Genomic DNA, 20,425 nt, shown 5'->3' on the forward strand with positions numbered 1-20,425 from the left:
GACAGAGGAGAGGGACAGGGCAGAGGGACAGAGGACAGAGCAAAGGGGCATGGCAGAGGGACAGAGGAGAGGGCAGAGGGACAGAGGACAGGGCAGAGGGACAGAGGACAGGGCAGAGGACAGGGCAGAGGGACAGAGGAGAGGGCAGAGGGACAGAGCAGAGGGACAGAGCAAAGGGACAGAGGAGAGGGCAGAGGGACAGAGGACAGGGCAGAGGGACAGGGCAGAGGGACAGAGGACAGGGCAGAGGGACAGAGCATAGGGACAGAGGAGAGGGCAGAGGGACAGAGCAGAGTGATCTAACCCAGAAGGGCCAAGAGAACACCAAAACTAAGCTCTTCTCTTCTGTTGCCAAAAGCAGAAAGCGTTTAAATTTAGTTAAAGAGGTCAGATCAGGGTCAGAGGTCAGATCAGGGCTAACACGCAGGTCCACTGTTATTTCCATTATCGACAGCCCATCGTTATGGGAGCCAGACAGACAGACCATCGTTACGGGAGCCAGGCAGACAGACCATCGTTATGGGAGCCAGACAGACAGACCATCGTTACGGGAGCCAAACAGACAGACATACAGACAGATCATTGTTACGGGAGCCAGTCAGACAGACCATCGTTACAGGAGCCAGGCAGACAGACCATCGTTATGGGAGCCAGACAGACAGACAGACAGACCATCGTTATGGGAGCCAGACAGACAGACAGACAGACCATCGTTATGGGAGCCAGCCAGACAGACAGACAGACAGACAGTCTCCCTATTCCTTTATAGTGCCCTACATTTGACCAGGGCCCTTAGGGAATATGGCTCTGGTCAAAAGTAGTGCACCCTATTCCCTATGGGGCCTCTGGTCAAAAGTAGTGCACTATATATGGAATAGGGTGGCGTTTTTTAATGATGCCCCCAGTATTCACATTCATATGTCCACCACTCTCAGCAGAGAGGCTTTCATCCAGCAAAGCTGTGCAGTCTGGTGTGGTCCAGCCTGGTTCAGGCTGATCTGACCTGGATACACCTCATCTACAGGTAGATAGACCTCATCTATAGGTAGATATACCTCATCTACAGGTAGATATACCTCTACAGGTAGATAGACCTCATCTACAGGTAGATAGACCTCAGCTACAGGTTAATAGACCTCATCTACAGGTAGATAGACCTCATCTACAGGTAGATACACCTCATCTACAGGTAGATACACCTCATCTACAGGTAGATAGACCTCATCTACAGGTAGATAGACCTCATCTACAGGTAGATAGACCTCAGCTACAGGTTAATAGACCTCATCTACAGGTAGATAGACCTCATCTACAGGTAGATACACCTCATCTACAGGTAGATACACCTCATCTACAGGTAGATATACCTCATCTACAGGTAGATAGACCTCTACAGGTTGATAGACCTCAGCTACAGGTTAATAGACCTCATCTACAGGTAGATAGACCTCATCTACAGGTAGATAGACCTCATCTACAGGTAGATAGACCTCATCTACAGGTTGATAGACCTCATCTACAGGTTGATAGATCTCTACAGGTAGATACACCTCATCTACAGGTAGATACACCTCATCTACAGGTAGATAGACCTCATCTACAGGTAGATAGACCTCTACAGGTTGATAGACCTCAGCTACAGGTTAATAGACCTCATCTACAGGTAGATAGACCTCATCTACAGGTAAATAGACCTCATCTACAGGTAAATAGACCTCATCTACAGGTAAATAGACCTCATCTACAGGTAAATAGACCTCATCTACAAGTAAATAGACCTCATCTACAGGTAAATAGATCTCAGCTACAGTTAAATAGACATCAGCTACAGTTAAATAGATCTCATCTACAGGTAAATAGACCTCAGCTACAGTTAAATAGATCTCATCTACAGGTAAATAGACCTCATCTACAGGTAAATAGACCTCATCTACAGGGCCAAATAAAAGCAATTAAGTTCACCATTACTTTGCCTGTTATTCACAGGTCATTACTGTACTCTACTGTAGTTGACTGTACTCTACTCTAGTCTACTGTAGTCTACTGTACTGAAGTCTACTGTAGTCTACTGTACTCTAATGTAGTCTACTGTAGTCTACTGTATTGTAGTCTACTGTACTCTACTGCAGTCTACTGTACTGTAGTCTACTGTACTTCCTGGTCTGGTCCAAGGACTCTGCACAGTAAACAGAGAAATTAAGGTGCAAAAAGATTGCCCATTTTGCTTTGAACGGTTTTCTTTCTGTTTACATTTCAATGAAAACCACTGATACACTGTAAAACAAAACAAAACAGGCGTGTAGTTGTCATGGTGATCTGAGTGGTGTGGCGGTCATGTTTAGCTGAGCTGCTCTGAGACTCAGTGTCGCACCGTGATGATGTCACCAATATGTCACAGAGGAGGGGGCCTGATCATTGGTCCCCCTCGCTCAACATTCCAACGCTACTTAAAATGGAGGCAGTTCATTGGTCAGGAGGAGGGTCGCTACTGGCACCCAGCTTCATCAGCCAACCGCCCTTTCTCCGTATCCGTGACGATACCTGTTAATGGACCAGTGTCTCAGACTCATCAGGTAAATCATCTGTTAATAAGTCATCCCACTGAAGAGAAGCCAGTCTAACGGCACACGACGTCCACGGAACACCACCACATAACGGTGGTGTGCTGTTGGTTACGGAGGAAGGATCTTCAGTTGTAACAATGCAGCCCAGCTAGAAGAGTCTCACTCTGGGACTGTAGGTGGGTCAGTGGCTGGGTGGGTGACAGGGTGGGTCAGTGGCTGGGTGGGTGACAGGGTGGGTCAGTGGCTGGGTGGGTGACAGGGTGACAGACAGAAGCCTCCCAGGAGTGTTGAGTATCTCTCTCCCTGGTTTAGGGTCTAGTCTCTCCCTGGGTTAGGGTCTAGTCTCTCCCTGGTTTAGGGTCTAGTCTCTCCCTGGTTTAGGGTCTAGTCTCTCCCTGGGTTGGGGTCTAGTCTCTCCCTGGGTTGGGGTCTAGTCTCTCCCTGGGTTAGGGTCTAGTCTCTCCCTGGGTTGGGGTCTAGTCTCTCTCTGGGTTGGGGTCTAGTCTCTCCCTGGGTTAGGGTCTAGTCTCTCTCTGGGTTGGGGTCTAGTCTCTCCCTGGGTTAGGGTCTAGTCTCTCCCTGGGTTAGGGTCTAGTCTCTCCCTGGGTTAGGGTCTCTCCCTGGGTTGGGGTCTAGTCTCTCTCTGGGTTGGGGTCTAGTCTCTCCCTGGGTTAGGGTCTAGTCTCTCCCTGGGTTAGGGTCTAGTCTCTCCCTGGGTTAGGGTCTAGTCTCTCCCTGGGTTAGGGTCTCTCCCTGGGTTAGGGTCTAGTCTCTCCCTGGGTTGGGGTCTAGTCTATCCCTGGGTTAGGGTCTAGTCTCTCCCTGGGTTGGGGTCTAGTCTCTCCCTGGGTTAGGGTCTAGTCTCTCGCTGGGTTGGGGTCTAGTCTCTCCCTGGGTTAGGGTCTAGTCTCTCCCTGGGTTAGGGTCTAGTCTCTCTCTGGGTTGGGGTCTAGTCTCTCCCTGGGTTAGGGTCTAGTCTCTCTCTGGGTTGGGGTCTAGTCTCTCTCTGGGTTGGGGTCTAGTCTCTCCCTGGGTTAGGGTCTAGTCTCTCTCTGGGTTGGGGTCTCTCCCTGGGTTAGGGTCTCTCCCTGGGTTAGGGTCTAGTCTCTCCCTGGGTTAGGGTCTAGTCTCTCCCTGGGTTAGGGTCCTCTAATGCCAGATAAAGGATGCACCATGTCAGCCCACATCACCGTTGTACTCTCTGCCCTGAATCAATCAACCAGTGCTCCTTCCAGCCTACTTCAGCTCTGTCTCTATATCAGTCTCTGTCTGAAGGCCTTGCGTTACAGTAGTCTATTACACAACAATATCATCTAAACTAGTTCATTGTCTGTTGTTTGTTTTAAGTAAAAGTGGGTGTTTCTGTCCTTCACTCCCAACAGGGGCTGGGGGGGGGGGGGGGGGGGGGGGGGGGGGGCATGGGGTTAGCCCAGTCCAGGAGCGAGGCCCTGGGGGTGGGGTGGGGTCGCTGGGTGAGGCGGGTCAGATGGTGCTCTTGGAGAAGGACACGCGGAGGTGATGGTTCTCTCCCAGGTCGTGGTTGTGGAGGTCGATCAGGGCCTGGATAGCTTCCTCCACTGAACCCAACTGGATCAGAGCCATCTTACGGTCCTTCCTGAGACGGACACACAGACAGAGAGACAGGATAAGATAGGTGGATAGCCTCCTCCACTGAACCCAACTGGATCAGAGCCATCTTACGGTCCTTCCTGAGACGGACACACAGACAGTAATCAATAACACTTAATTGATCCGCAAAGGGATATTCATTCAAGATCATGAGTATGTATGAGATCACTATTCTGAATGTTCCCTCGGCTCTGAATTACACATGTTTTACTCTGACAAATCTGGGTGTGGCCCAAACCTACTGAACTGATAATTAAATAAAGGTTAAATTAAAAAAAATATATATATTTCTCTAAGTGGAGCAATTCCCATCTAGTGGCTTATAACGGTACTACACTGAGGCCACCAGAGAGTCACCAGAGTCACCAGAGTCACCAGAGTCACCAGAGAGCCACCAGAGAGTCACCAGAGCCACCAGAGAGTCACCAGAGCCACCAGAGAGTCACCAGAGAGTCCCCAGAGAGCCACCAGAGCCACCAGAGAGTCACCAGAGAGTCACCAGAGTCACCAGAGTCACCAGAGAGCCACCAGAGCCACCAGAGAGTCACCAGAGAGTCACCAGAGTCACCAGAGAGCCACCAGAGCCACCAGAGAGTCACCAGAGAGTCACCAGAGAGTTACCAGAGAGTCACCAGAGAGTCACCAGAGAGTCACCAGAGAGCCACCAGAGAGCCACCAGAGAGCCACCAGAGAGTCACCAGAGAGTCACCAGAGAGCTACCAGAGAGTCACCAGAGAGCTACCAGAGAGTCACCAGAGAGCTACCAGAGAGTCACCAGAGAGCTACCAGAGAGTCACCAGAGAGCCACCAGAGAGTCACCAGAGAGCCACCAGAGAGCCACCAGAGCCACCAGAGTCACCAGAGAGTCACCAGAGAGCCACCAGAGAGTCACCAGAGAGTCACCAGAGAGTCACCAGAGAGTCACCAGAGAGCCACCAGAGAGCCACCAGAGAGTCACCAGAGAGCTACCAGAGAGTCACCAGAGAGTCACTAGAGAGTCACCAGAGAGCCACCAGAGAGTCACCAGAGAGCCACCAGAGAGCCACCAGAGAGTCACCAGAGAGTTACCAGAGAGTCACCAGAGAGTCACCAGAGAGTCACTAGAGAGTCACCAGAGAGCCACCAGAGAGCCACCAGAGAGCCACCAGAGAGCCACCAGAGAGCCACCAGAGAGTCACCAGAGAGTCACCAGAGAGTCACCAGAGAGCTACCAGAGAGTCACCAGAGAGCTACCAGAGAGTCACCAGAGAGCTACCAGAGAGTCACCAGAGAGCCACCAGAGAGTCACCAGAGCCACCAGAGAGCCACCAGAGAGTCACCAGAGCCACCAGAGAGCCACCAGAGAGTCACCAGAGCCACCAGAGAGTCACCAGAGCCACCAGAGAGCCACCAGAGAGCCACCAGAGAGTCACCAGAGAGTCACCAGAGTCACCATAGAGTCACCAGAGTCACCATAGTCACCAGAGAGTCACCAGAGAGCCACCAGAGTCACCAGAGTCACCATAGTCACCAGAGCCACCAGAGAGTCACCAGAGAGTCACCAGAGCCACCAGAGAGTCACCAGAGTCACCAGAGAGTCACCAGAGAGCCACCAGAGAGTCACCAGAGAGCCACCAGAGAGCCACCAGAGAGCCACCAGAGAGTCACCAGAGAGTCACCAGAGAGTCACCAGAGAGCCACCAGAGAGTCACCAGAGAGCCACCAGAGTCACCAGAGAGTCACCAGAGAGCCACCAGAGTCACCAGAGTCACCAGAGAGTCACCAGAGAGCCACCAGAGAGCCACCAGAGAGTCACCAGAGAGTCCTATATCGACATAACCTGAAAGGCCGCTCAGCAAAGAAGTAGCCACTGCTCCAAAACCGCCATAAAAAAGCCAGACTACGGTTTGCAACTGCACAGGGGGACAAAGATCGTACTTTTTGGAGAAATGTCCTCTGGTCTGATGAAACAAAAATAGAACTGTTTGGCCAGAGAACTGTTTGGCTGAAGAACACCATCCCAACTGTGAAGCACGGGGGTGGCAGCATCATGTTGTGGGGGTGGCAGCATCATGTTGTGGGGGGGGCAGCATCATGTTGTGGGGGGTGGCAGCATCATGTTGTGGGGGGGCAGCATCATGTTGTGGGGGGGCAGCATCATGTTGTGGGGGGGGGGGGGGGCAGCATCATGTTGTTGGGGGGTGGCAGCATCATGTTGTGGGGGGGCAGCATCATGTTGTGGGGGGGGGGCAGCATCATGTTGTGGGGGGGGCAGCATCATGTTGTGGGGGGGGCAGCATCATGTTGTTGGGGGGTGGCAGCATCATGTTGTGGGGGGGGCAGCATCATGTTGTGGGGGGGCAGCATCATGTTGTGGGGGGGGCAGCATCATTGTTGGGGGGGGGCAGCATCATGTTGTGGGGGGGGGGCAGCATCATGTTGTGGGGGGGGGCAGCATCATGTTGTGGGGGGGGGGGCAGCATCATGTTGTGGGGGGGCAGCATCATGTTGGGGGGGGCAGCATCATGTTGTGGGGGGTGGCAGCATCATGTTGTGGGGGGGCAGCATCATGTTGGGGGGGTGGCAGCATCATGTTGTGGGGGGGCAGCATCATGTTGTGGGGGGGCAGCATCATGTTGTGGGGGGGGGGGGCAGCATCATGTTGTGGGGGGGGGCAGCACCATGTTGTGGGGGGTGGCAGCATCATGTTGTGGGGGGGGCAGCATCATGTTGTGGGGGGGTGGCAGCATCATGTTGTGGGGGGGTGGCAGCATCATGTTGTGGGGGGGGGGCAGCATCATGTTGTGGGGGGGCAGCATCATGTTGTGGGGGGTGGCAGCATCATGTTGTGGGGGGTGGCAGCATCATGTTGTGGGGGGGGCAGCATCATGTTGTGGGGGGGGTGGCAGCATCATGTTGTGGGGGGGCAGCATCATGTTGTGGGGGGTGGCAGCATCATGTTGTGGGGGGTGGCAGCATCATGTTGTGGGGGTGCTTTGCTGCAGGAGGGACTGGTGCACTTCAAAAACGGAGTTTAAATGTATTTTGGCTAAGATGTATGTAAACTTCCGACTTCAACTGTATATATATACAGTGGGGAGAACAAGTATTTGATACACTGCCGATTTCGCAGGTTTTCCTACTTACAAAGCATGTAGAGGTCTGTAATTTTTATCATAGGTACACTTCAACTGTGAGAGACGGAATCTAAAACAAAAATCCAGAAAATCACATTGTATGATTTTTAAGTAATTAATTTGCATTTTATTGCATGACATAAGTATTTGATACATCAGAAAAGCAGAACTTAATATTTGGTACAGAAACCTTTGTTTGCAATTACAGATAGATGTGGAGGGTTAACACCTTTAGTTGTCTAGATAGATGTGTAGGGTTAACACCTTTAGTTGTCTAGATAGATGTGTAGGGTTAACACCTTTAGTTGTCTAGATAGATGTGTAGGGTTAACACCTTTAGTTGTCTAGATAGATGTGTAGGGTTAACACCTTTAGTTGTCTAGATAGATGTGTAGGGTTAACACCTTTAGTTGTCTAGATAGATGTGTAGGGTTAACACCTTTAGTTGTCTAGATAGATGTGTAGGGTTAACACCTTTAGTTGTCTAGATAGATGTGTAGGGTTAACACCTTTAGTTGTCTAGATAGATGTGTAGGGTTAACACCTTTAGTTGTCTAGATAGATGTGTAGGGTTAACACCTTTAGTTGTCTAGATAGATGTGTAGGGTTAACACCTTTAGTTGTCTAGATAGATGTGTAGGGTTAACACCTTTAGTTGTCTAGATAGATGTGTAGGGTTAACACCTTTAGTTGTCTAGATAGATGTGTAGGGTTAACACCTTTAGTTGTCTAGATAGATGTGTAGGGTTAACACCTTTAGTTGTCTAGATAGATGTGTAGGGTTAACACCTTTAGTTGTCTAGATAGATGTGTAGGGTTAACACCTTTAGTTGTCTAGATAGATGTGTAGGGTTAACACCTTTAGTTGTCCAGATAGATGTGTAGGGTTAACACCTTTAGTTGTCCAGATAGATGTGGAGGGTTAACACCTTTAGTTGTCTAGATAGATGTGGAGGGTTAACACCTTTAGTTGTCCAGATAGATGTGTAGGGTTAACACCTTTAGTTGTCTAGATAGATGTGTAGGGTTAACACCTTTAGTTGTCTAGATAGATGTGTAGGGTTAACACCTTTAGTTGTCTAGATAGATGTGTAGGGTTAACACCTTTAGTTGTCTAGATAGATGTGTAGGGTTAACACCTTTAGTTGTCTAGATAGATGTGTAGGGTTAACACCTTTAGTTGTCTAGATAGATGTGTAGGGTTAACACCTTTAGTTGTCTAGATAGATGTGTAGGGTTAACACCTTTAGTTGTCTAGATAGATGTGTAGGGTTAACACCTTTAGTTGTCTAGATAGATGTGTAGGGTTAACACCTTTAGTTTTCTAGATAGATGTGTAGGGTTAACACCTTTAGTTGTCTAGATAGATGTGTAGGGTTAACACCTTTAGTTGTCTAGATAGATGTGTAGGGTTAACACCTTTAGTTGTCTCTGCCTAATTGATTTCTAGACAAACAATCCTTTATCTGATCTTCCCTGTTTTTGTTCTTCCAAAAACAAGGACATTTCTAAGTGACCCCAAACTTTTGGACGGTAGTGTATATATTTTAGGAAAAATTGTATTTGGCCTTACTGCTATTAGCCCATATAAATGCACTGAATAACAGATTCACTACATGGAACAACAGATAGTTTCCCCCCCAAAAAATGTAAAGGAAGTTTGTTCTGAAGTGTCTGTCCTATATCTGAGAGATAGAAGAAAGACCAGGAAACATGTTTTACATGTATTTGTCACTAAACAGTCTAAGCCAGAGGCGGGCAAACTTTTTGGCTTGAGGGCCACATCGGGATTTTGAAATTCAACGGAGGGCTGAATTTTTTTGGGGGGGACCAATTGTTTGTTAAAATCAATTTGCGGGGGCCTCCAGAGGTCTAAAGTACTGCATCACAGTGCTAGAGGCATCACTACAGACCCGGGTTCGATCCCTGTCTAAGCCCTGTGTAAGTACTGTCTAAGCCCTGTGTAAGCCCTGTCTAAGTACTGTGTAAGCCCTGTGTAAGCCCTGTCTAAGCCCTGTGTAAGTACTGTCTAAGCCCTGTGTAAGTACTGTCTAAGCCCTGTGTAAGTACTGTCTAAGCCCTGTGTAAGCCCTGTCTAAGTACTGTGTAAGCCCTGTCTAAGCCCTGTGTAAGTACTGTCTAAGCCCTGTGTAAGCCCTGTCTAAGCCCTGTGTAAGTACTGTCTAAGCCCTGTGTAAGCCCTGTCTAAGTACTGTGTAAGCCCTGTGTAAGCCCTGTCTAAGCCCTGTGTAAGTACTGTCTAAGCCCTGTGTAAGTACTGTCTAAGCCCTGTGTAAGTACTGTCTAAGCCCTGTGTAAGCCCTGTCTAAGTACTGTGTAAGCCCTGTGTAAGCCCTGTCTAAGCCCTGTGTAAGTACTGTCTAAGCCCTGTGTAAGCCCTGTCTAAGTACTGTGTAAGCCCTGTGTAAGCCCTGTCTAAGTACTGTGTAAGCCCTGTGTAAGCCCTGTCTAAGCCCTGTCTAAGTACTGTGTAAGCCCTGTGTAAGCCCTGTCTAAGTACTGTGTAAGCCCTGTGTAAGCCCTGTCTAAGCCCTGTGTAAGCCCTGTCTAAGCCCTGTCTAAGCCCTGTGTAAGCCCTGTCTAAGTACTGTGTAAGCCCTGTGTAAGCCCTGTCTAAGTACTGTCTAAGCCCTGTGTAAGCCCTGTCTAAGTACTGTGTAAGCCCTGTGTAAGCCCTGTCTAAGCCCTGTGTAAGCCCTGTGTAAGCCGATGGAGGAGGGGGTTCTACGAATCTATATGGAATTGTTTTAAGAAGGTCATAGCAAGGATAATTTAACTATTTGACTTTTTAAGACCCCTTGAAGTATATATATATTTTTTTAAATAATTCCATTAGTTTTTTTCAACTGGTACCACGGGACCTTCAGACGAGGCCTGTGGGCGTCCTAGAGCAAAACAACAGACTTACATGTTCCTGAGAGTCTCACCTTTCCACATAGGGGACATATTAGTGTGAAGCTCAAACACAGCTCCAACTCTCGTCGCCTTCATCGGCAGATGCGGGAGTGCAACATCGGCAGATGCGGGAGTGCAACATAGGCAGATGCGGGAGTGCAACATCGGCAGATGCGGGAGTGCAACATAGGCAGATGCGGGAGTGCAACATCGGCAGATGCGGGAGTGCAACATAGGCAGATGCGGGAGTGCAACATCGGCAGATGCGGGAGTGCAACATAGGCAGATGCGGGAGTGCAACATCGGCAGATGCGGGAGTGCAACATCGGCAGATGCGGGAGTGCAACATAGGCAGATGCGGGAGTGCAACATCGGCAGATGCGGGAGTGCAACATCGGCAGATGCGGAAGTGCAACATCGGCAGATGCAACATCGGCAGATGCGGAAGTGCAACATCGGCAGAGTGCAACATCGGCAGAGTGCAACATCGGCAGAGTGCAACATCGGCAGATGCGGAAGTGCAACATCGGCAGATGCGGAAGTGCAACATCGGCAGATGCGGTGGATTGAGATTCATCCAATGCACACCAAAAAAAAGATATCTCTAGCTTTAACTAGCATATTTTTATGGGGATTTTATTATGCTACTTAGATTTCCGCGGGAGCGCGGACATCAACTCTAGGGGGTTCAAAGGTCATTTTGCGTTTGAGCCGACACTCAAGTTTCTGTTGTCACGTGCACAAGTACAGTGTTTGGATGGCTCCCGAGGGACGCAGCGGTCTAAGGCACTGCCTTTAAGTGCTAGAGGTGTCACTACAGACCCTGGTTCGATTCCAAGCTGTATCACAACCAGCCGTGATCGGGAGTCCCCATAGGGTGGCACACAATTGGCCCAGCGTCGTCCGGGTTTGGCCGGTGTAGGCCGGCATTGTAAATAAGAATTTGTTCTCAACTGACCTGCCTCGTTAAATAAAAGTGAAATTAAAAAACTACAAACGTGATCTCTGTGAACATCAGAGAAATTGTCTTCAAAAGTCAAGTGCAGTTTGTCCTTTGTGTGATGCTGAAGTATTGAGGAAGTAAAGTGTCAGAAAGAGAACGTACTGGAAGAACTTGAAGGCCTTGACTGTGTATCCAGTCCCGGCAAACAGCTCCTTCAGGATGTCATCTGTTATAGATGGACTGTCGGTGGGAGAGGAGGATGAAACAAAGGAACAGTGTTAGACGTGAGCTCTTTTACCCTTAACTATTCCTTCAACTGGTGATACCTCTTGTGGTAGTAGCATACTGTAGACATATAGCTGCCATATTGAGTATACTGCAGCCTCTACAGTATACTGCAGGAATACAGCCTCTACAGTATACTGAAGGAGTACAGCCTAGCCTCTACAGTATACTGCAGGAGTACAGCCTCTACAGTATACTGCAGGAATACAGTCTCTACAGTATACTGAAGGAGTACAGCCTAGCCTCTACAGTATACTGCAGGAGTACAGCCTCTACAGTATACTGCAGGAGTACAGCCTCTACAGTATACTGCAGGAGTACAGCCTATACAGTATACTGCAGGAATACAGTCTCTACAGTATACTGCAGGAGTACAGCCTATACAGTATACTGCAGGAATACAGCCTCTACAGTATACTGCAGGAGTACAGCCTATACAGTATACTGCAGGAGTACAGCCTCTACAGTATACTGCAGGAGTACAGCCTCTACAGTATACTGCAGGAATACAGCCTCTACAGTATACTGCAGGAATACAGCCTATACAGTATACTGCAGGAGTACAGCCTCTACAGTATACTGCAGGAATACAGCCTATACAGTATACTGCAGGAGTACAGCCTCTACAGTATACTGCAGGAGTACAGCCTCTACAGTATACTGCAGGAGTACAGTCTCTACAGTATACTGCAGGAGTACAGCCTATACAGTATACTGCAGGAGTACAGCCTCTACAGTATACTGCAGGAGTACAGCCTCTATAGTATACTGCAGGAGTACAGTCTCTACAGTATACTGCAGGAGTACAGCCTATACAGTATACTGCAGGAATACAGCCTATACAGTATACTGCAGGAGTACAGCCTCTACAGTATACTGCAGGAGTACAGTCTCTACAGTATACTGCAGGAGTACAGCCTCTACAGTATACTGCAGGAGTACAGCCTATACAGTATACTGCAGGAGTACAGCCTCTATAGTATACTGCAGGAGTACAGCCTCTATAGTATACTGCAGGAGTACAGCCTCTATAGTATACTGCAGGAGTACAGTCTCTACAGTATACTGCAGGAGTACAGCCTCTACAGTATACTGCAGGAATACAGCCTCTACAGTATACTGCAGGAATACAGCCTCTACAGTATACTGCAGGAATAAAGCCTCTGTATATTTGGAGAGGGGGAGGTATAGTTGGAGAGAGGGAGGAGAGAGGTATAGTTGGAGGGGGAGGAGGGAGGTATAGTTGGAGAGGGGGAGGAGAGAGGTATAGTTGGAGAGGGAGAGGAGGAAGGAGGGAGGTATAGTTGGAGAGGGGGAGGAGGGAGGTATAGTTGGAGAGGGGGAGGAGGGAGGTATAGTTGGAGAGGGAGAGGAGGAAGGAGGGAGGTATAGTTGGAGAGGGGGAGGTATAGTTGGCGAGGGGGAGGAGGGAGGTATAGTTGGAGAGGGGGAGGAGAGAGGTATAGTTGGAGAGGGGGAGGAGGAAGGTATAGTTGGAGAGGGGGAGGAGAGAGGTATAGTTGGAGAGGGGGAGGTATAGTTGGAGAGGGGGAGGTATAGTTGGAGAGGGGGAGGAGGGAGGTATAGTTGGAGAGGGGGAGGAGGGAGGTATAGTGAATCTCACGGGATGTTGGATAGATGGAGGGTGGCAGAGGGAGGGAAGATGTTCTGAAAGTTCTTGGATCCAGGCTTCTTGAAGCGGTGTAGCGGGGAGCCGCTGAAGTCTTTAGTGAGGCCCTGGTCTTCCTGTCCCTCCCTGGGCAGCTGGACCGTCTGGTGCTTAGAGATGGTCACTCTGATCACCTTACCGTGCAGCCGCTGGCCGTTCAGGTGGGACATCGCTGGGGGAGGAGAGGAGAAGAGTCAGACATGGTACAGACTGATGGACATAAATAATTATAATAAAATAGTAATATTTTTTATTTGGCTGACACCTTTTAGGGCACTCAAGGACATCTGACATTAACAGGAGGCCTACATAAAAGCCAGTGTAGTACATTATATAATTAAATCAACTGTAGTACATAAGATCATTAAATCAACTGTAAAACATTATATAATTAAATCAACTGTAGTACATAAGATCATTAAATCAACTGTAAAACATAATATAATTAAATCAACTGTAAAACATTATATAATTAAATCAACTGTAGTACATAAGACCATTAAATCAACTGTAAAACATTATATAATTAAATCAACTGTAGTACATTATATAATTAAATCAACTGTAGTACATAATATAATTAAATCAACTGTAGTACATAAGACCATTAAATCAACTGTAAAACATTATATAATTAAATCAACTGTAGTACATTATATAATTAAATCAACTGTAGTACATAAGACCATTAAATCAACTATTTTGTTGCATTACAACCTGTAATTTAAATAGATTTTTATTTGGATTTCATGTAATGACATACACAAAATAGTCCAAATTGGTGAAGTGAAATGAAAAAAATGACTTGTTTCAAAAAATTCTCTAAAAAAAAGAAGAAAAGTGATGTGTGAATATGTATTCACCCCCTTTGCTATGACGCCCCTAAATAAGATCTGTTGCAACCAGTTACCTTCAGAAGTCACATAATTAGTTAAATAAAGTCCACCTGTGTGCAATCTAAGTGTCTCCATGATCTGTCACATGATCTCAGTATATATACACCTGTTCTGAAAGGCCCCAGAGTCTGCAACACCACTAAACAAGGGGCACCACCAAGCAAGCGGCACCATGAAGACCAAGGAGCTCTCCAAACAGGTCAGGGACAAAGTTGTGGAGAAGTACAGATCAGGGTTGGGTTATAAAAAAATATCAGAAACTTTGATCATCCCATGGAGCACCATTAAATCCATTATTAAAAAATGGAAAGAATATGGCACCACAACAAACCTGCCGAGAGAGGGCCGCCCACAAAAACTCACGGACCAGGCAAGGAGGGCATTAATCAGAGAGGCAAAAAAGAGACCAAAGATTACCCTGAAGGAGCTGCAAAGCTCCACAGCGGAGATTGGAGTATCTGTCCATAGGACCACTTTAAGCCGTACACTCCACAGAGCTGGGCTTCACGGAAGAGTGGCCAGACAAAAGCCATTGGTTGAAGAAAAAAATAAGCAAACACATTTGTTGTTCGCCAAAAGGCATGTGGGAGACTCCCCAAAAATATGGAAGAAGGTACTCTGGTCAGGTGAGACTAAAATTTCGCTTTTTGTCCATCAAGGAAAATGCTATGTCTGGCGCAAACCCAACACCTCTCATCACCCCTAGAATACCATCCCCACAGTGAAGCATGGTGGTGGCAGCATCATTCTGTGGGGATGCTTTTCATCAGCAGGGACTGGGAAACTGTTCAGAATTGGAGGAATGATGGACGGTGCTAAATGCAGGGAAATTCTTGAGGGAAACCTGTTTCAGTTTTCCAGAGATTTGAGACTGGGACGGAGGTTCACATTCCAGCAGGACAATGACCCTAAGCATACTGCTAAAGCAACACTCAAGTGGTTTAAGGGGAAACATTTAAATATCTTGGAATGGGCTAGTCAAAGCCCAGACCTCAATCCAATTGAGAATCTGTGGTATGACTTAAAGATGTCTGTACACCAGCGGAACCCATCCAACTTGAAGGAGCTGGTGCAGTTTTGCCTTGAAGAATGGGCAAAAATCCCAGTGGCTAGATGTGCCAAGCTTATAGAGACATACCCCAAGAGACTTGCAGCTGTAATTACTGCAAAAGGCAGCTCTACAAAGTATTGACTTTTGGGGGGTGAATAGTTATGCTGTTTTTTTGTTGTCTTATTTCTTGTTTCACAATAAAAACTATTTTGCATCTTCAAAGTGGTAGGTATGTTGTGTAAATCAAATGAGACAAATCCCCCCAAAATCCCAAAAGTATTTAAACAGTAGGATCTGTTCTCTCAGTATTAAAACAGTAGGATCTGTTCTCTCAGTATTTAAACAGTAGGATCTGTTCTCTCAGTATTTAAACAGTAGGATCTGTTCTCTCAGTATTTAAACAGTAGGATCTGTTCTCTCATTATTTAAACAGTAGGATCTGTTCTCTCAGTATTAAAACAGTAGGATCTGTTCTCTCAGTATTTAAACAGTAGGATCTGTTCTCTCAGTATTTAAACAGTAGGATCTGTTCTCTCAGTATTTAAACAGTAGGATCTGTTCTCTCAGTATTTAAACAGTAGGATCTGTTCTCTCAGTATTTAAACAGTAGGATCTGTTCTCTCACCAAGCTGTGCCTGAGTAGCGTCGGCCATCTGGATTAAGGCATTCTCTTTCTTGTTGAACAGAATTTTGACCCGATGCACATCACCATACACCCCTAGAGAGAAAGAGAGACGAGATAGAGGGAAGGGATCGAACGAGAGAGTGGGAGGGAAGGGATAGAACGAGAGAGTGGGAGGGAAGAGATAGAACGAGAGAGTGGGAGGGAAGAGATAGAACGAGAGAGTGGGGAGGGAAGAGAGAAAGAGAAGAGATAGAGGGAAGGCATAGAAAGAGAGAGAGTGAGGGACAGAAGAGTGTGAAGTACATACATTATTTAAATTAAATTCAAAAGGGGCTTTATTGGCATGGGAAACATGTTTACATTGCCAAAAGCAAGATTATTTCCCTTCATTGTATAATGCTGAGAGTTACGGGGAGATCGAAGGATAGAGGGGTGTGGGATGACAAGCAGATGTCAGTATCTAAACAGACAGGACAAGAAGTATACTTATCAGCCAATCACAGTTAGCATAAAAGGCACAGTAACCATGGTAGCCACACACACAGAGCTATGCAGTGAATGACAACCAAACCCATTACTAAATGGCCTTACCAAATAGGATGAACAGTCCATGTGGTGATATGCTCTGCAGGGAGAAGAAACAGGAAGTCAGTCAACTGGTCAAGTGAAGGTAATACTGGTGCGCTGGTGTGGTGATACAGAAACCAACCAAGCATGTACCTTCCCTTTCCCTTGCATCATCATCATCACACACAGCCAGCCAGCCGCGGCCCAGCCAGCCAGCCAGCAGCGGCCCAGCCAGCCAGCCAGCAGCGGCCCAGCCAGCCAGCAAGCAGCGGCCTAGCCAGCCAGCCAGCAGCGGCCCAGCCAGCCAGCAGCGGCCCAGCCAGTCAGAAGCGGCCCAGCCAGCCAGCAGCGGCCCAGCCAGTCAGAAGCGGCCCAGCCAGCCAGCAGCGGCCCAGCCAGTCAGAAGCGGCCCAGCCAGCCAGCAGCGGCCCAGCCAGTCAGAAGCGGCCCAGCCAGCCAGCAACGGCCCAGCCAGCCAGCAGCCCAGCCCTAATGCTGCTTATCTAGCTGGAGAATCAGATAAGACCCAGCTATTCACCACTACCCAGTCCCAAATCCCACCCTACTACCTATGTAGTGGGCCCTGGTGAAAAGTAGTGCACTACATAGGTAATAGGGTGGGATTTGGGACACAAGCCCAGGTCGTGTCTCGTGACATCAACTGCTGCTGACACAGATAGAGAGAGCAGCTACTAACATGAAACTCTTGAATGATTGCAGCCCAGCAGAGAAGACAACATGATATTGACCAAGAAGTATCCCTAAGCACCATTAGATTCTAACATCAGCTCCTATCTGTTCATACGTCATATCCCTTCTCACCAAGTCAGTAACATTTAGTTATCTGGAAAGTGTCCCTTCTCACCAAGTCAGTAACATTTAGTTATCTGGAAAGTGTCCCTTCTCACCAAGTCAGTAACATTTAGTTATCTGGAAAGTGTCCCTTCTCACCAAGTCAGTAACATTTAGTTATCTGTAAAGTGTCCCTTCTCACCAAGTCAGTAACATTTAGTTATCTGTAAAGTGTCCCTTCTCACCAAGTCAGTAACATTTAGTTATCTGTAAAGTGTCCCTTCTCACCAAGTCAGTAACATTTAGCTATCTGTAAAGTGTCCCTTCTCACCAAGTCAGTAACATTTAGTTATCTGTAAAGTGTCCCTTCTCACCAAGTCAGTAACATTTAGTTATCTGGAAAGTGTCCCGTCTCACCAAGTCAGTAACATTTAGTTATCTGTAAAGTGTCCCTTCTCACCAAGTCAGTAACATTTAGTTATCTGGAAAGTGTCCCTTCTCACCAAGTCAGTAACATTTAGTTATCTGTAAAGTGTCCCTTCTCACCAAGTCAGTAACATTTAGTTATCTGTAAAGTGTCCCTTCTCACCAAGTTAGTAACATTTAGTTATCTGGAAAGTGTGGTATTTTATGTCTGTTTTGGGCGGGTTGGTGTGTGGCATGTTCTGAGAGTTTTGCAAGGGTAGCCTGGTTCCAGATCTGTTTGTGCTATTAGGTCAACATTCATTGTAATGCCAAATGTTTAACTTGACATTGAGCAATGGCGTTGGCAAGAGCACAAACAATAAAGAGGAGTTGAGGGGGTTACAGGTGGGCCGGGGGAGGGGAGGGTCACTCACATCAGGGTTGAGGTTGGAGACAAGGAGAACGGCGTGAACAGCGATGGGGGCCATGCCGTGTAGGGTCATCCGTCCCGAGATTGAGCCTGGCATGGCGAGGGGTCCCAGAGCGCCGGTCATCGTGTGCATGGACAGACCTGGGGGCACGCACGATAGCAGGTCAAAGGGCGGGCCTACTAGAGGAGGGAGGAGGGCCCAGGGTCAGTAGGAGTAGGGACGAGAGAGAGGAGGAGAGGGGAGGGGGGAGGGCTCAGGGTCAGTTGGAGTAGGGAGGAGAGAGAGGAGGAGAGGGGAGGAGGGAGGGCCCAGGGTCAGTAGGAGGAGGGAGGAGAGAGGGCCCAGGGTCAGTAGGGGGAGAGGGGAGGAGAGGGGAGGGTCAGTAGGAGAGGGGAGGAGGGAGGGCCCAGAGTCAGTAGGGATAAGGAGGAGAGGGGAGGAGAGGGCAGGGTCAGTAGGAGCAGGGAGGAGAGGGGAGGAGGGAGGGCCATTTGTGTTCCAAATGGCACCCTTTTCCCTATATAGTGCATTTGGGACACAGTCGGAGAGTGGGATGATGATGATGATGATGATGATGATGGTTGAGATTATGTACTCATAAAAATAGAAACACTAGAACATGATTCTCCAGTCAAGTCAATGGGGCTGCCGTGGTCTGAGGGACTGACAACGTCCTAGTGATTGTATTTTCTATGATAGTACCTGTCTGTATAAGGGGTGTGGGGCAGGATGGGGGTGATAGTGGGGTGGTACCTACCTATATAGGGGGTATGGGGCAGGAGGAGGGTGGTACCTACCTATATAGGGGGTATGGGGCAGGAAGAGGGTGGTACCTACCTATATAGGGGGTATGGGGCAGGAGGAGGGTGGTACCTGCCTATATAGGGGGTATGGGGCTGGAGGAGGGTGGTACCTACCTATATAGGGGGTATGGGGCAGGAGGAGGGTGGTACCTGCCTATATAGGGGGTATGGGGCTGGAGGAGGGTGGTACCTGCCTATATAGGGGGTATGGGGCTGGAGGAGGGTGGTACCTACCTATATAGGGGGTATGGTGCAGTAGGAGGGTGGTACCTACCTATATAGGGGGTGTGGGGCAGGAGGAGGGTGGTACCTACCTATATAGGGGGTATGGGGCAGTAGGAGGGTGGTACCTACCTATATAGGGGGTGTGGGGCAGGAGGAGGGTGGTACCTACCTATATAGGGGGTGTGGGGCAGTAGGAGGGTGGTACCTACCTATATAGGGGGTGTGGGGCAGGAGGAGGGTGGTACCTACCTATATAGGGGGTATGGGGCTGGAGGAGGGTGGTACCTACCTATATAGGGGGTATGGTGCAGGAGGAGGGTGGTACCTACCTATATAGGGGGTATGGTGCAGGAGGAGGGTGGTACCTACCTATATAGGGGGTATGGGGCAGGAGGAGGGTGGTACCTACCTATATAGGGGGTATGGGGCTGGAGGAGGGTGATACCTACCTATATAGAGGGTATGGGGCTGGAGGAGGGTGATAGTGGGGTGGTACCTACCTATATAGGGGGTATGGGGCAGGATGGGGGTTGATAGTGGGGTGGTACCTACCTGCTTGGGGGAACCCGATAGCGGGGCCAAAACCTGCTGCCCCAGCGTAAGGCGAAGAGATAATACCTGGAGCACCTGGAAACACAATAAATCAAATGTATAAAATATAAAGCCCTTTTTACATCAGCAGTTGTTACAAAGTGCTTAATTTTCCCAAGATCCCAAAGGCCAGACAAACCAGCATTGGTGGGAAAAGTATCCAATTGTCTTACTTGAGTAAAAGTAATGATACCTTAATTAATAGAAAATAACTCAAGCAACAGTGAAAGTCACCCAGTAAAATACGACTTGAGTAAAAGTCTAAAAGTATTGGGTTTTAAATATACTTAAGTATCAAAAGTAAAAGTCGAAGTATAAATCATTTCAAATTCCTTATATTAAGCAAACCAGATGGCACCAATTTACAGATAGCCAGGGGCACACTCCAACACTTAAGACATAATTTACAAATGACGCATGTGTGTTTAGTGAGTCCGCTAGATCAGAGGCAGTACGGGATAACCGGGGATGTTGTCTTGATAAGTGTGTGAATTGGACCCTTGTCCAATTTTCAAATTCAAGGCCCCTACAAACAGTAGGCTATTCCATATGATACACGTTGCTCACAAAGCAATCCCAAAAGGGGACACCGCTTTTCAATTTCCTCATTGTGGGGGTTGTTTTGTTGTTCGGGCTGCCGATACAGGAAATGAAATGTTGGAAGGTTTTACAGTTCATTAAAGAAGAATGTTCGCAAGCTCAATCCCTACAAGCATTCCTTCCTCTCAGACAGGAGAGTTTTATGCCTCCCAAATGAGACCCTATTCCCTAAATAGTGCACTATATTGGGCATAAGGTGCAATTTGGGACACAGACAGTCTCTTCTCTTGTAACACTACAGAACCGACCAGTTTCGTGACAGCAGAGAGCTAGGTGTGATAAGGGTTCAACCTGTGCTCTATTTGCTATTTAGTTTT

General features: G+C 48.0%; 1 protein-coding gene across 1 annotated transcript in view; it reads right to left on the minus strand.

Annotated features, from left to right (window-relative positions):
- Positions 1 to 3,992: 3,992 nt before the first annotated feature.
- Positions 3,993 to 20,425, minus strand: part of ptbp3 (polypyrimidine tract binding protein 3) — a 98,164-nt gene continuing 81,731 nt past the window's right edge. Inside the window, exons 8-14 of the mRNA XM_038987447.1 lie at positions 19,470 to 19,544; positions 17,893 to 18,068; positions 16,286 to 16,319; positions 15,695 to 15,787; positions 13,078 to 13,294; positions 11,331 to 11,408; positions 3,993 to 4,179 (exon numbers count right to left, since the gene is read on the minus strand). Coding sequence (XP_038843375.1) covers positions 4,047 to 4,179; positions 11,331 to 11,408; positions 13,078 to 13,294; positions 15,695 to 15,787; positions 16,286 to 16,319; positions 17,893 to 18,068; positions 19,470 to 19,544 — 806 coding nt within the window. The 3' untranslated portion in view covers positions 3,993 to 4,046. The remainder of the gene's footprint in view (positions 4,180 to 11,330; positions 11,409 to 13,077; positions 13,295 to 15,694; positions 15,788 to 16,285; positions 16,320 to 17,892; positions 18,069 to 19,469; positions 19,545 to 20,425) is intronic.

The sequence above is a fragment of the Salvelinus namaycush genome, unplaced genomic scaffold, assembly GCF_016432855.1.
Source record: "Salvelinus namaycush isolate Seneca unplaced genomic scaffold, SaNama_1.0 Scaffold73, whole genome shotgun sequence".
Classification (NCBI taxonomy): domain Eukaryota; kingdom Metazoa; phylum Chordata; class Actinopteri; order Salmoniformes; family Salmonidae; genus Salvelinus; species Salvelinus namaycush.